General features: G+C 35.2%; 1 protein-coding gene across 1 annotated transcript in view; it reads left to right on the plus strand.

Annotated features, from left to right (window-relative positions):
* RNF17 (ring finger protein 17) overlaps window positions 1-14,272 on the plus strand; it is a gene marked incomplete at both ends in the record, with an annotated part of 108,657 nt that overhangs the window by 14,847 nt on the left and 79,538 nt on the right. Inside the window, one exon of the mRNA XM_081126669.1 lies at window positions 11,055-11,226. Coding sequence (XP_080982795.1) covers window positions 11,055-11,226 — 172 coding nt within the window. The remainder of the gene's footprint in view (window positions 1-11,054; window positions 11,227-14,272) is intronic.

Here is a 14,272-nt window from a genome sequence, read left to right on the forward strand (position 1 = left end):
TAGTCTTCAGATGCAGTTGATTATTCATGATGGTTTTTCTATATTTTAGGTGTAATTCCAGTTTGGTCCTGGGAGAGTGTCAGTGTAGCTTCCACTCAATCCGTCACCATCTTGGAATCCCTGTCTTTTCAAATTAAGTGTTTTTATTTTCTTTGGATAAATACCCAGAAGTAGAATTGCTGGATCATATGACAGCCCTATTTTTAAAAATCTATCTTTATTATTGAAAGTATTACAAATGTCCCCTTTTTTCCCCATTGACTACCACCACCCAGACCTTCACACACTATTGTCTGTGTCCATGGGTTATGCATATAAGTTATTGGTTAATGTCTTCCCTCCACCCCCCCCATACCTCACCTTCCCTCTGAGATTCATCAGTCTGTTTCATGCTTCTGTCTCCGGATCTGTTTTGTTCATCAGTTTGTTTTGTTCATTAGATTCTACATGAGTGAGATCATGTGATACTTGACAGCTCTATTTTTAATTTTTGAGGAATCTCCACACTGTTTTCCACAGTGGGTACACTAATTTATAAGCTCGCCAACAATGTACAAGAGTTCTCTTTTCTCCACATCCTAGCCAACACTTGTTTGTTGATTTTTTGAATGATAGCCATTTTGACAGGTATGAGGTGATCTCATTGTGGTTTTAATTTGCATTTCTCTGATGATTAGTGATGTTGAGCTGCTTTTCATATGTCTGTGGCCATCTGTATGTACTCTTAGAAGAAGTATCTATTCAGGTCCTCTGCCTATTTTTATTTGGAATATTTATTTTTAATTGGAATGTTTGTTTTTTTGGTGTTAAGTTGTATGAGTGCCCATTTTTTAATTGGCGTATTTATTTTGTTGTTGGATTGTAGGAGTTCTTTGTATATTATTGATATTAATCTTTTATCAGATACATCATTTTCAGATATTTTTCCCTTCTTACCAGTTGCCTTTTCACTCTCTTGATTGCATTATCTGACCCACAAAAGTTACTGATAAAGTCCTATTAGTTTTTCTTTTGTTGCCAATGCTTTTGGCATCATATCCAGGAAATCATTGCCAGATCTAATATGAAGCTTTTCCCCTATGTTTCTTCTAAGAGTATAGTAGTTTTAGCTCTTACATTTAGGTCTTTGGTTCATTTGTAGTTAATTTTTGCATATGGTATAAGGAAAGGGTCCAATTTCATTTTTTTCCATGTGGATATTCAGTTTTCCTAGCACCATTTATTAAAAGGATGGTCTTTTCTCCACTTACTGGTCTAGGCACACTTGTCAAAACCCAGTTGCCTATAGAGGTAAAGGATTATTTCTGGGTTCTCTATTTTATTCCATTGGTCTGTCTCTTCTTATGCCAGTAACACAATTTTGATTACTGTAGCTTTGTACAAAGTTTTGAAATCAGGATGTGTGGGCCCTCTAACTTTGTTTTTTTTCAAGGTCATTTTGGCAATTTGGGGTCCCTTGAAACTCCATGTGACTTTTAGGATGGGTTTTTCTATTCTAAATGAAATGTCACTGGGGTTTTTATAGGGATCGCATTGAATTATAGGATGATTTGGGTGGCATCTTTAGTGTTTTCTACATATAAGATTATGTCACCTGCAAAAAGATAATTTTACTTCTTTTCCAATTTCGCTGCCTTTTCTTTCTTTTTGTTGCCTAATTTCTGTGACTGGAACTTGCAATAATATGTTAAAAGAACAGCGGCAAAAGCGTGTAACCTCATCTTGTTCATGATCTTAGAGAAAAGTTGTCATTTTAATTCTCTCACTATCTTAGTTTAATGTTAACTGTGGAGTTTTCATACATAGCCTTTATTATGTTAATGTAGTTTTCCTCAATTCCTAGTTTATTGAATATTTTTATATCATGAAAGTGTGTTGAAATATGTCACATCATTTTTTACATCATTTGAGAGGATCATGTGGGGGTTTTCCTTTTTTTAAATACTTTATTAAATTTATTAGGGTGACTGGTTAATATGACCATATAAGTTTCAGGTGTGGGCTTCTATGTTACAAGATCTGGATATTGCTCTGTGTGCCCACCACCCAAAGTCATATCTTCTCCTATCATATATATTAAGACCCCCCTTCCACTTCACCTCCCCCCACTCCCTTGTCTCTGGCAGCCACCACACTGCTTTTTGTGTCCACGAGTTTCAGTTTTATATCCCACATGTGAGTGAAATCATATGGTTTTTAGCTTTTTCTGACTTATTTCACTTGGCATAATATCCTCAGGGGTCATCCATGTTATTGCAAATGGCAGTATTTCATCCTTTCTTATGGCTGAGTAGTATTCTATTGTGTACGTGTACCACATCTTCTTTATCCAGTCCACTATCGAAGTGCACTTTGGTTGTTTCTATGTCTTGGCTACCGTGAATAATGTTGCAGTGAACATAGGGGTGCATATATCTTTGCAAATACGTGTTTTTGAGTTTTTCAGGTATATACCCAGGAGAGGGATTGCTGGGTCATATGGTAGCTCTCTTCTTAATTTTTTAAGGAATTGCCAGACTGCTTTCCAAAGTGGTTGTAACAGTCTACATTCCCACCAGGAGTGAATGAGGGTTCCCTTTTTTCCACGTCCTCTCCAACAATTGTTATTGTCTTGTTGATAATAGCCACTTTAACAGGTGTGAGGTGGTACCTCAATGTAGTTTTGATTTGTAATTCCCTAACTGCTAGTGAGTTCAAACATCTTTTCATATAACTGTTGGCTGTTCGTATGTCTTCTTGGGAGGGTATCTGTTCAGGTCTTCTGCCCACTTTTTGACTGAGTTATTTGTTTAGTGTTGAATTTTATGAGTTCTTTATTTCAGAAATTAAGCCTTTGTCAGAGCTACTGTTTGCAAATATCATCTCTCATTTGGTTGGCTGCCTCTTTATTTTGTTGTCAGTTTCTTTTGCTGTACAGAAGCTTTTTAGTTTGATATAGTCCCATTCATTCATTTTTGCCTTTACTTCCCTTGCTTTTGGGGTCAAGTTCATAAAGTCTTCTCCATGACCAAGGTCCGTAAGTTTCATACCTATGTTTTCTTCTATATAATTTATTGTTTCAGATACTATATTTAGGTATTTGATCCACCTTCAATTAATTTTTGTGCATGGGGACAAACTAATCTAGTTTTATTCTTTTGCATGTGGCTTTTCAGTTTTCCCAGCACCATTTATTGAAGAGATAACCTTTACTCCATTTTGTGTTTCTAGCTCCTTTGTCAGAAATTATCTGCTCATATATATGGGGTTTTATATTTGGGCTCTCAGTTCTGCTCCACTGATCTGTGTGTCTGTTTCTGTGCCAATACCGTGCTATTTTGATTATCAGAGCTCTGTAGTATAATTTGAAGTCAGATAGCATGATACCTCCAGCATTGTTTTTTCTCAAGATTACTTTGGCTAATCAGGGTCTTTTGTGGTTCCATACAAATCTGATAATTTCTCATTCTATTTCTTTAAAAAATGGCATTGATATTTTAATGGGGATTGCATTAAATCTGTATATTGCTCTGGGTAATATGACCATTTTATTTATTTATTTATTTATTTATTTATTTATTTATTTATTTATTTATTTTGATCCTCACCTGAGGATATTTTTTCCATTGCTTTTCAGAGAGTGGAAGGGATAAACAGAGAGAGAAACACTGATGTGAGAGAGATGCATCAATTGGTTGCCTCCAGCACTTGCCCCAGTTGGGGCCAGGGATCAAGCCCACAACCGAGGCGTGTGCCCTTGGCTGGAATTGAACCCGGGACCCTTCAGTCTGCTGGCGGACACTCTAACCACTGAGCAAAACTATCTAGGACTGTCCATTTTAACTTTGTTGATTCTTCCAATCCATGAACACTTTTCCATTTACTTGTGTCTTTTTTAATCTCTTTTAATAACGCTTTGTTATTTTCAGTATATAGGTTTTTCACGTTCTTTGTTAAGTTTATTCATAGGTACTTTATTCTTTTGGTTGCAATTATAAAAGGAATTGTTTTTTTAATTTCTTTTTCTGAAGTTTTTTTGTTAGTATAGGGGTTTTCTTCCGGTTAATGTTGTACATAATGTTAATTGATTTTTGTATATTGAACCATCCTTGCATTCCCGGAATATATCCCTCTCGGTTATGTTGAGTTACCCTTTTTACATGCTGCTGAGTTCATTGCTAGAGTGTTGTTTGAGGGTTTGGCATGAGAGCTCATAAGAGTTAGTAGTCTGTAGTTTTCTTTCTTTGTGTTGTCTTCATGCAGTTTTGGTAATGCTGGCCTCATAGAATGAGTTAGGAAGTATTTCTGCTCTTTCAATTTTGGGGATTTGAGGAAGATTGGTATTCATTTTTCATTAAATATTTGGTAGAATTCACCAGTGAAAGCCATGTAGTCCAGGGCTTTTCTTTGCTGGGAGGCATTTGATTGCCAATTCAATCTCCTTGTTCAGATTTTCTTTTTCTTCCTGATTCAGACTTGGTAGATGGTGTGTTTCTAAGAATTTGTTCATTTCATTTAGGTTACCCAATTTCTTGGTATACAGTCATTCATAGTATTCTCTCTAATCCTTTTCATTTTATAAAATTGGTCAGTCATGTGCATATTTTTTTCTGATTTTAGTAATTTGATTCTTCTCTTTTTTTTTTTTTTAGTGTACCTAAAGAGCTGCCAGTCTTTTCAAAAAATCAAATTTTGGTTTCATTGATTTTTTTTTTTTCCTATTCTCTATTTCCTTATCTCCACTCTAATCTTTATTATTCCTTCCTTCTGTTATATTTGGATTTAGTTCTTTTTCTGTTTCCTAACGTGTAAAGTTAGGTTGTTGGTTTGTCATCTCCTTTAAATATATTTACATTATATATTTCCCTTTTAGTTCTGCTTTCAGTAGTTTGATTACATTGTGTTTTACTGTGGCGTATTTTAATATTTTGGTGTTTTTGTTTTCATTTATCTCATTTTGTATTCTCTGTCAGGTGCTGATTATCAGTTAGGTCTAATTGATTTATAATGTTGTTTATTGATTTTTTATTTTTTTTTTAAGAGAGAGAGGAAGGGACAGAAGGATAGAGAGATAGAAACATTGATGAGAGAGAAACATAGATTGACTGCCTCCTGCACGCCCCCAACTGGGGATTTAGCCCACAACCCAGGCATGGTACCTGACCAGAAACTGAACCAATTCATGGATTGACACTCAACCACTGAGAAACACTGTCCAGTCTATAATGTTGTTTTAAATATTCTATATCCTTATTGATATTCTGTATGGTTTTTCTTTTTATTATTGGAAGTAGGATGTTGAAGTCTCACTTATGATTGTAAAGCTCTCTATTTTTCCCTTTAATCCTGTCTTTTTTTATTTCATATATTTTGGAGCTCTTATGTATTTGGTGCATACATGTGTTATAATTGTTATATCTTCCTGGTTGAATTGACTCTTTTGTCAATTTAATCTCCTTCTTTGTCTCTTGTAACAGTTTTTTACTTAAAGTCTCTTTTGCTTGATATCAGTATAGCCACCCTAGCTAACTTTTATTTACGATTTGCATGGAATATCTTCTTTTTTCCTTTCACTTTTAATCTATATCTGTCTTTAGATCTAAAGTGAATCTCTTGTAGACCCAAATATATGCTATCATTTTTTTTAAAAATCTATTATTCTACCCTGTGTTTTGATTCAGAAGTTTAATCCATTTACATTTAAAGTGATTACTGATAAGGAAGGACTTTTTTTACGTTGTTAGTTGTTTTCGCTATGACATAGCTTTTTCTGTCATTCAATTAATGTATCAGTACCTTCCTTTCTATTTACTTGGGGGTTTTTTGCAGTGAAAATTTTTATTCCCTTCTGATTTCTTTTTTGCATATTCTAGTTAGTTTCTTTGTGGTTACCATGGGTATTACATATAACACTCTAAAGTTATAACAGTCTATTGTGAATTTATACCAGCTTAACTGAATTGCATATAAAAACTACACTCCTTTACATTTCCATTCCCTCTTTGTTTTGTTGTCACAATTGCATCTTTATACGTTGTGTACCTATTAACACAGATTTAATAGTCATTTTATGTATTCTTTAAATCCTGTAGAAAATAAAAAGTTATATATTAAAATTACTGTAACACTAGATTTTATATTTGCCCATGTATTTACCTTTACCGGAGATGTTTCTTTTTGTATGGCTTTGAGTTATTGTCTAGCCTCCTTTCATTTTAACCTGAACAGCTTCCTTTAGCATTTCTCATAGAACGGGTATATTGGTAATGACTGCTGTTAGTTTTTGTTTATCTGGGAATGCTTTAATTATTCCATTTTTTTTGAAGGATAGCTTTCCAAGGTATAGAATTCCCCATTGGCAGTTTTTCTTTCTCAACACTTTAAATATGTCATCCCACTGCCTTCTGGTTTCCAAGGTTTCTGCTGAGAAATCAGCTGATAATCTTAGTGAGGATCCCTTGTATGTGACAAATTGTGTTTCTATTGCCACTTTCAAGATTCTCTATTTGTCTTTCAGCAGTTTGATTACATTGTGTCTCACTATGGGGTATCTGGGATCATTCTGCTTAGAATTCTATGAGTTCCTGGATTTCTAAATTCATGTATTTTATCTAATTTTGAAAGTTTTTTTAGCAATTTCTTCAAATAACCTCTCTGTACCCATCTTTCTCTCCTCCTCTTGGGACTCCCATAACAAATATAATGGTCATCTTGAAGGGTGTCCCTGAAGTCCCTTGGGCTCTGTTTACCCCTCTTTATTCTTTTTTCTTTATGCTTCTCAAACTCAGTAATTTCAATTGTCCTATCTTCAGATTTACTGATTTTTATTCCTGCCTAAATCTGCAATTGAACCCCTGTAGTGAATTTTTCATTTTAGTTATATTTTTGAGTGCCAGATTTTGTGTTTCGTGCCTTTTTATAATTTCTGTCTCTGTTGATATTCACATTTTGGTCCTTTGTTGTTTTCCTGATTTCCTTTGCATGTCTTGCAGTGTTCTGTTGAAAATTGGACACAGTCACGTCTCCCAATTATTGCAAACTGGCTCTTTGCTGGGACTGCCCTTAGCTGAGTACCCTTGGGATTAGCATGAGATGATGGCTTATGGAAGTATCAAGTCTTTTCTGAGAATTCTTGCCTGGGTCTGAGTGTGGCTTTTTTATTCTTTTGCATACATGGCTACTTTTAAATGTTTGAATTTCCCAGAGTTAACTTCTTCTCTGAGCCTCAGATGGTCTATTATATCTCTTTACCTATAATCTCTTGCCCACGCATCTACAGCTCTAGTCTTCCTACAGCACCCACTGCTTCTCACTGCCTGAACTCCAAGTTAGGTGAAACAGACTAGTTCTTTAGGCAGCCCACAGACATATTAGAAAATTGCAAATAAAGTCTGCTTTGCTCCCTCTAGTTTAAGGGAAGGAATTGGGAACTGTATTGCTGCCTTCAGACCAAGAGCATACCATGTTGAGGACAAGGACAAGTAAAAACACCATGACATTTCCAACTATTTTGTTTGTGACTTTTTATTGATTTGGCATTTGCTTCATTGCTGTATACCTTTATCTATTTTCCAGAGTTCCTCTAAGATTATTTTACTAATTTTTGCATATTTTTTAACATGTCTGTTGGGGAATGAGGGCTTAAAGTTTCCTAGTCTGCCGTTTTGCTGACATCACTACATAGGCATGAGTTTTTAGGAACCATACTAGAACTCATCAAATGACCATTTCTTCCCCACTAAAGAAATCACTTTCAAATATTACATATACAATTACTAAAGGTTTTTGTAATGCCTCTTTACCTCCAGAGCCTATATTATATTCTTTTTACTTTTTAGTGTGGCAAACAGTTTTTTTCTTACGCCAGATTTTGTTTTGAGAAAATAATCAAAACACATTTGTTTGATGAATAAAATGAGTAAGTTAAACACTACAATTTTTGGTACAAAACTTTTTTTTTTAAATTTTATTTTTGTTTAAAATATTACAAATGTCCCTTTTTCTCCCCAACGACCCATTCCACCCCATCCCATACCCCGCCCCAGTCCCTCTCCCCATCATTGTCCATGTCCTTGGGTTGTGCATATATGCATATAAATTCTTTGGTTACCCTCTCCCCCTCCACCCACCCACCCTCCTCCATCCCTCTGACATTCATCAGTCTCATCTATGCTTCCATGTCATTGAATCTATTCTGTTCATCAGTTTATTAGGTTCTTTAGATTCCACGTATAAGCGAGATCATGTGATGTTTGTCTTTCTCTTCCTGGCTTATTTCACTTAGCATAATATTCTCCAGGTCCATCCATACTGTCCCAAAGGGTACGAGATTCTTCTTTACAGCTGCGTAGTATTCCATGGTGTATATGTCCCACAGCTTTTTTATCCACTCATCTACTGATGGGCACTTGGGCTGTTTCCAGATTTTAGCTATTGTAAACTGTGCTGCTATGAACATCAGGGTACATATATTCTTTCTGATGAATGTTTCAGGATTCTTAGGATACATTCCTAGGAGTGGAATCACTGGGTCAAAAGGCAGCTCCATTTCTAATTTTTTGGGGAACCTCCATACTGTTTTCCATAGTGGTTGCACCAGTCTGCATTCCCACCAGCAGTGTACTAGGTTTCCTCTTTCTCCACACCCTCGCCCCCACATGTTGTTTGTTGACTTATTGATGGTAGCCATTCTGACAGGTGTGAAGTGATACCTCATTGTGGTTTTAATTTGCATCTCTCTGATGATTAGCTATGTTGAGCATTTTCTCATGTGTCTCTTGGCCATCCGTATGTCCTCTTTGGAGAAGTGTCTATTCAAATCCTTTGCCCATTTCTTAATTGGGTTGTTTGTCTTCCTCTTGCTGAGTACTGTGAGTTCTTTGTACACTTTGGAAATTAGCCCTTTGTCAGATACATCCTTGGCAAATATGTTTTCCCAGACCGTGGGGTTCTTTTGTATTTTGAGGCTGTTTTCTTTTGCTGTGCAGAAGCTTTTTAGTTTGTTGTAGTCCCATATGTTTATTTTTTCTTTTGTTTCACTTGCCCTAGGAGATGTATCAGTGAAAAGTCCACTACGTGGGATGTCTGTGACTTTACTGCCTATGTTTTTTTTCCAGGATTTTTATGGTTTCATGACTTACATTTAAGTCTTTTATCCATTTTGAGTTTATTTTTGTGTATGGTGAAAGTTGGTGGTCTAGTTTCATTCTTTTGCATGTATCTGTCCAATTTTCCCAGCACCACTTATTGAGGAGACTGTCTTTACTCCATTGGATGCTCTTGCCTCCTTTGTCAAATATTAACTGACCATAATGGCATGGGTTTATTTCTGGGGTCTCTGTTCTGTTCCATTGGTCTATACGCCTGTTGTACCAATACCAGGCCGTTTTGATTACAGTGGCTTTGTAATACATTTTAAAGTCTGGTAATGTGATCCCTCCCACTCTGTTTTTTTCTCAAGATGGCTGCAGCTATTTGGGGTCTTCTTTGGTTCCATATAAATTTTCGAAATGTTTGTTAGGTCTGTGAAATATGCTGTTGGTATTTTAACAGGAATTGTATTGAATTTATTAATTGCTTTGGGTAGTATGAACATTTTAATGATACTAATTCTTCCAATCCATGAGCATGGTATATTCTTCCACTTGTTTAAGTCTTCCTCTGTTTCTTTTTTCAGTGTCACGTAGTTTTCCGAGTACAGGTCTTTTACATCCTTGGTTAAGTTTATTCCTAGGTATCTTTTTTTCGTTGCAATGGTAAATGGTATTGCCTTTTTAGTTTCTCTCTCTGAAGGTTCATTGTTGGTGTATAAGAATGCCACTGATTTCCGGATGTTGATTTTGTATCCAGCTACCTTGCCAAATTTGTTCATCAAATCTAGTAGTACTTTGATGGAGTCTTTAGGGTTTTCTATGTACAATATCATGTCATCTGCAAAAAATGACAGTTTTACTTCTTCCTTTCCAATTTGGATATCTTTTATGTTTCCTTCCTGTCTGATGGCTGTGGCGATGACTTCCAGTACTATGTTGAATAAGAGTGGTGAAAGTGGACATCCCTGTCTTGTTCCTGTTTTTAATGGAAATGGTTTTAGTTTTTGCCCATTGAGTATGATGTTGGCTGTAGGTCTGTCATGTATGGACTTTATTATGTTGAGGTATGATCCCTCTATTCCCACTTTGCTGAGAGTTTTTATCAGAAATGGGTGCTGGAGTTTGTGGAATGCTTTTTCTGCATCTATTGATATGATCATATGATTTCTGTCCTTCATATTGTTTATGTGATATATCACATTTACTGATTTGCGGATGTTGTACCAGCCTTGCATCCCTGGAATAAATCCCACTTGGTCATGATGTATGATCTTTTTAATGTATTGCTGGATCTGGTTTGCTAGTATTTTATTGAGGATTTTAGCATCTATGTTCATCAGGGATATTGGCCTGTAATTTTCTTTCTTTGTAGTATCCTTATTTGGTTTTGGGATTAGGATGATGCTGACCTCATAAAAAGGGTACAAAACTTTTTAATTTCCATAATAAGGTAATTCCACCATAGGCCCAGAAAATATTTTAAGTAATGAGGTACAGGTAATGCTTTCCTAAATAATTACTTTGAAGATTATAATTAATTGATACCTATGTTATGGTTTGGTGAAGTCTATTTTAAAATATCGTTTTATATTTTTGTAATATGTGTTTACTGATGGAAATTTTAAAATGTGCAGGTAGATCCTATTGAAAAATGAGTATAGATGTGTCTTTGTACTGGCACAAGTGACTACAAGATAGCAAGGATTTCTATTTTAAGGGGAATCATCTAGGGTTTGTCTTAACCTTGTAATTCCATGACAGCTGTATTCGCGACGTAACTATAACCTACAAAATTTACTTTTTCTCTCGTTATACATGCATAGCTTTCAACCGCAGTACATTTCAGTTCAGTTGAATGCTTCATTTAACCATGCTAAGTTCACAAATTAGTGAAATTACCCTTCGATACTGTTCAGTTACTGTAACTCATGTTCATGTAAATGTTTGTGGATTGTGCAAGTAACTTTGGGATCTTATGTGAAGGAAAAAGAACTTGTGTGAAGAAGTAGTAAGAAAAACAGATGATTATTTATCAAATGTAATAATGGCTAAAAACTGCATTGAAGAAAAAAAAAATGATTTGAATGCAGCTATGAAGATAGCAAGAGAGTTAAAGTCAGCACCTTCTCTAAGGACTTATTGTGACCTGAATCAGGTAATTTTAATAGTTCATGATGTGAATTATTATGTTTTTACTTATTTATTTTATTTTTCAATTACAGTTTACATTCATTATTATTTTGTATTAACTTTATGTGTACAGCATAGTGGTTAGAGGATTATATACTTTACAAAGTGGTCCCCTGATATTTCGAGTTCTCACCTGGCACTGTACATAGTTGTTACAGTATTATTAACTATATTCCCTATGCTGTACTTTCCATCCCCATGGATATGTTGTAACTACCAATTTGTACTTCTTAAATCCTTTTCCATTTTTACCTAGTACCATCAGTCTTCTCTCTGTATCTATGAGTCTCTATATTTTTGTTCATTTATTTTATTCTTTCGATTTCACATATAAGTAAAATCATGTGGTACTTGTCTTTCTCTGACTGACTTGCTTTACTTAGCATTATACCCTCTAGGTCCATCCATACTGTTGCAAATGATAAGATTCCATTCTTTTTTATGGCCAAGTAATATTCCATTGTATATATGTATGACAGCTTTTTTATCCACTCATCTATTGATGGGCTCTTGGGTTGCTTCCATATCTTGGCTATTGTAAATAATGCTGCAATGAACATAGGGGTGCACATATTCTTTTAAATTAGTCTCTTGTGTTTCTTCAGAGATATACCCAGAAGTGGAATTGCTGGGTCATAAGGTAGTTCCATTTTTAATTTTTTGAGGAACCTCCATACTGTTTTCCACAGTGACTGCACCAGTCTACATTCCCACCTATAACAGTGCACGAGGGTTCCCTTTTCTCCGTATCTTCACCAACACTTGTTTGTTGATTTATAGCCATTCTGACAGATATGAGGTGATATCTCATTGTAGTTTTATTTATTTATTTTAAATTGATTTCAGAGAGAGAAAGGGAGAGGGAGGGAGAGAGAGAGAAATATCAATGATGAGAGAGAGTCATCGATTGGCTGCCTCCTGCACACCCCCCACTGGAGATCAGGCCTGCAACCTGGGCATGTGCCCTGACCAGGAATGAAACCAAGCTCTCCTGGATCTTAGGTCAATGCTCAACCACTGAGCCATACCAGCTGGGCTCATTGTGGTTTTAGTTTGCATTTCTCTCATGATTTGTGATGTTAAGCATCTTTTCATATGTCTGTTGGCCATCTGTATGTCCTGTTTGAAGAAGTGCCTATTCAGGTCCTCTTTGAAGAAGTGTCTATTCAGGTCCTCTGCCCATTTTTAAATTGGATTGTTTGGGGGTTTTTGGTGTTGGGTTGTATGAGTTCTTTATAAATTTTGGATATTAACCCCTTATCGGATGTGTCATTGGCGAATATGTTCTCCCATTCATTGGGTTGTCTTTTTGTTTTGTTGATGGGATCCTAAGCTGTGCAAAAATTTTTTAGTTTGATGTATCTCATTTGTTTATTTTTTCTTTTGTTTTTCTTGCTTAAGGAGATATATTAGAAAAATATTGCTAGGAGAAATGTCAGAGACTTTATTTTGTATTAACTTTATAATATAAAATATTACATTTTGTATTATGTGTTTCCTTCTAGGAGTTTTACAACTTCAAGTCTTAAGTCTTTAATTCATTTTGAGTTTATTGTATATGTTGTTAGAAGGTAGTGTAGTTTAACTTTTTTCATGTATCTGTCCAATTTTCCCAATGCCATTTATTGAATAGACTATCTTTACATCAGTGTATGTTCTTGCCTCCTTTGTCAAGTACTAATTGACCACATAGGCATGGGTTTATTTTTGTGTTCTGGATTCTGTTCGATTGACTTATATGTATGTTTTTATGCCAGTATCATGCTGTTTTGATTCTAGAGCCTTGTAGTATAGTTTAAAATAATCAGGTAGTGATACCTATGACTTTGTTGTTCTTTCTCAAGTTTGCTGTGGTTTGGTGTGAATTATTTCTGAGATAGCTTATTTTACATGTTTTCAAATGCAGTATTTAAAAATTAACAAGAATATGTATTTCAGATTATCTTAACTTACATTGGCACCAATTTAGAATTATTAGTCACCTGAATTCTAAAACAAATATTATTAAATTTTTTTAGGCTTTTATTTTTATCAGTTAAGTAAATCATATAGTAAGGTTTTTATAACATATGGTAGAAGAAGAAGTAGGATGACAGTGAGTTGAAAGTTGCTGTTTCTCAGGACAAATAAGGGTTGCAAACTAAATGGGACTCTGTTTGTACATTCAATACAGGTATGACTGTCAACTCTTGACTTACAATTTATTTTTTTGTTTGTTTAAAATATTACAGATGTCCCTTTTTCTCCCCAATGACCCATTCCACCTGTCCCACCCCCTCCCCAGTTAAAATTTTAATTCAAGATCCCATTCAGGTTTTTTTTTCCTCTCCTGCCTGCCTCCCCAGATATGCAGGTGAAGAAACAAGGTGCTTCAGCTATGTCCTATTATCTAATCATGTGCCCACAGGGCAGAATTGGGCAAAAATGTAGAAACATGTTTCTTACGAGATAATTTGGAAGGAATAGAATTAACCATCGATCCTCATTGCTAATACTTTTCTCCCTTGGAGAAATAGTTTATACTCTATCTTTGAGTTCTCAGAGCCTCATTTCCTGTAATCAGATGTTTGGACTGAACTGAGGTATAAAATAGAAGCCATTGGTTTACCTGTCTGCAGAGTCTCTAACTTTAAATGAAAGAAGAGTTTGTCACTCTCTTACTTGGCCAGGCCTCCTTCCAACTGTAGTTCTAAAACAATAATAGTAATTTCCTGTGTATTACACATTAGGAAGTTAAAAGAAAAAGTGGTAAGATTTGATCTTTAGTTAGCCTTCATTAGGAAGATGGGGCAAAAAGAGAGAGAAACATTTGAAAACAGCAATGCAGATGCAAAATGAATCTGATCAGAATTTTCTCTGGTCATGTAGCTATATCTCATTTATTAACCAGTGTCTTTTGTTGTTGTTATTATAATACAAAGCTCCAGAAGATTTTAAATTCCTTTTAGGGGGGAAAAGTCATAAACACTTATTTGTATTCCTTCCTTCAAATGCCTAAAATCAAATCTTGA

The sequence above is a fragment of the Miniopterus schreibersii genome (genome assembly GCF_964146895.1).
Source record: "Miniopterus schreibersii genome assembly, chromosome: 2".
In the NCBI taxonomy this organism is placed as follows: Eukaryota; Metazoa; Chordata; class Mammalia; order Chiroptera; family Miniopteridae; genus Miniopterus; species Miniopterus schreibersii.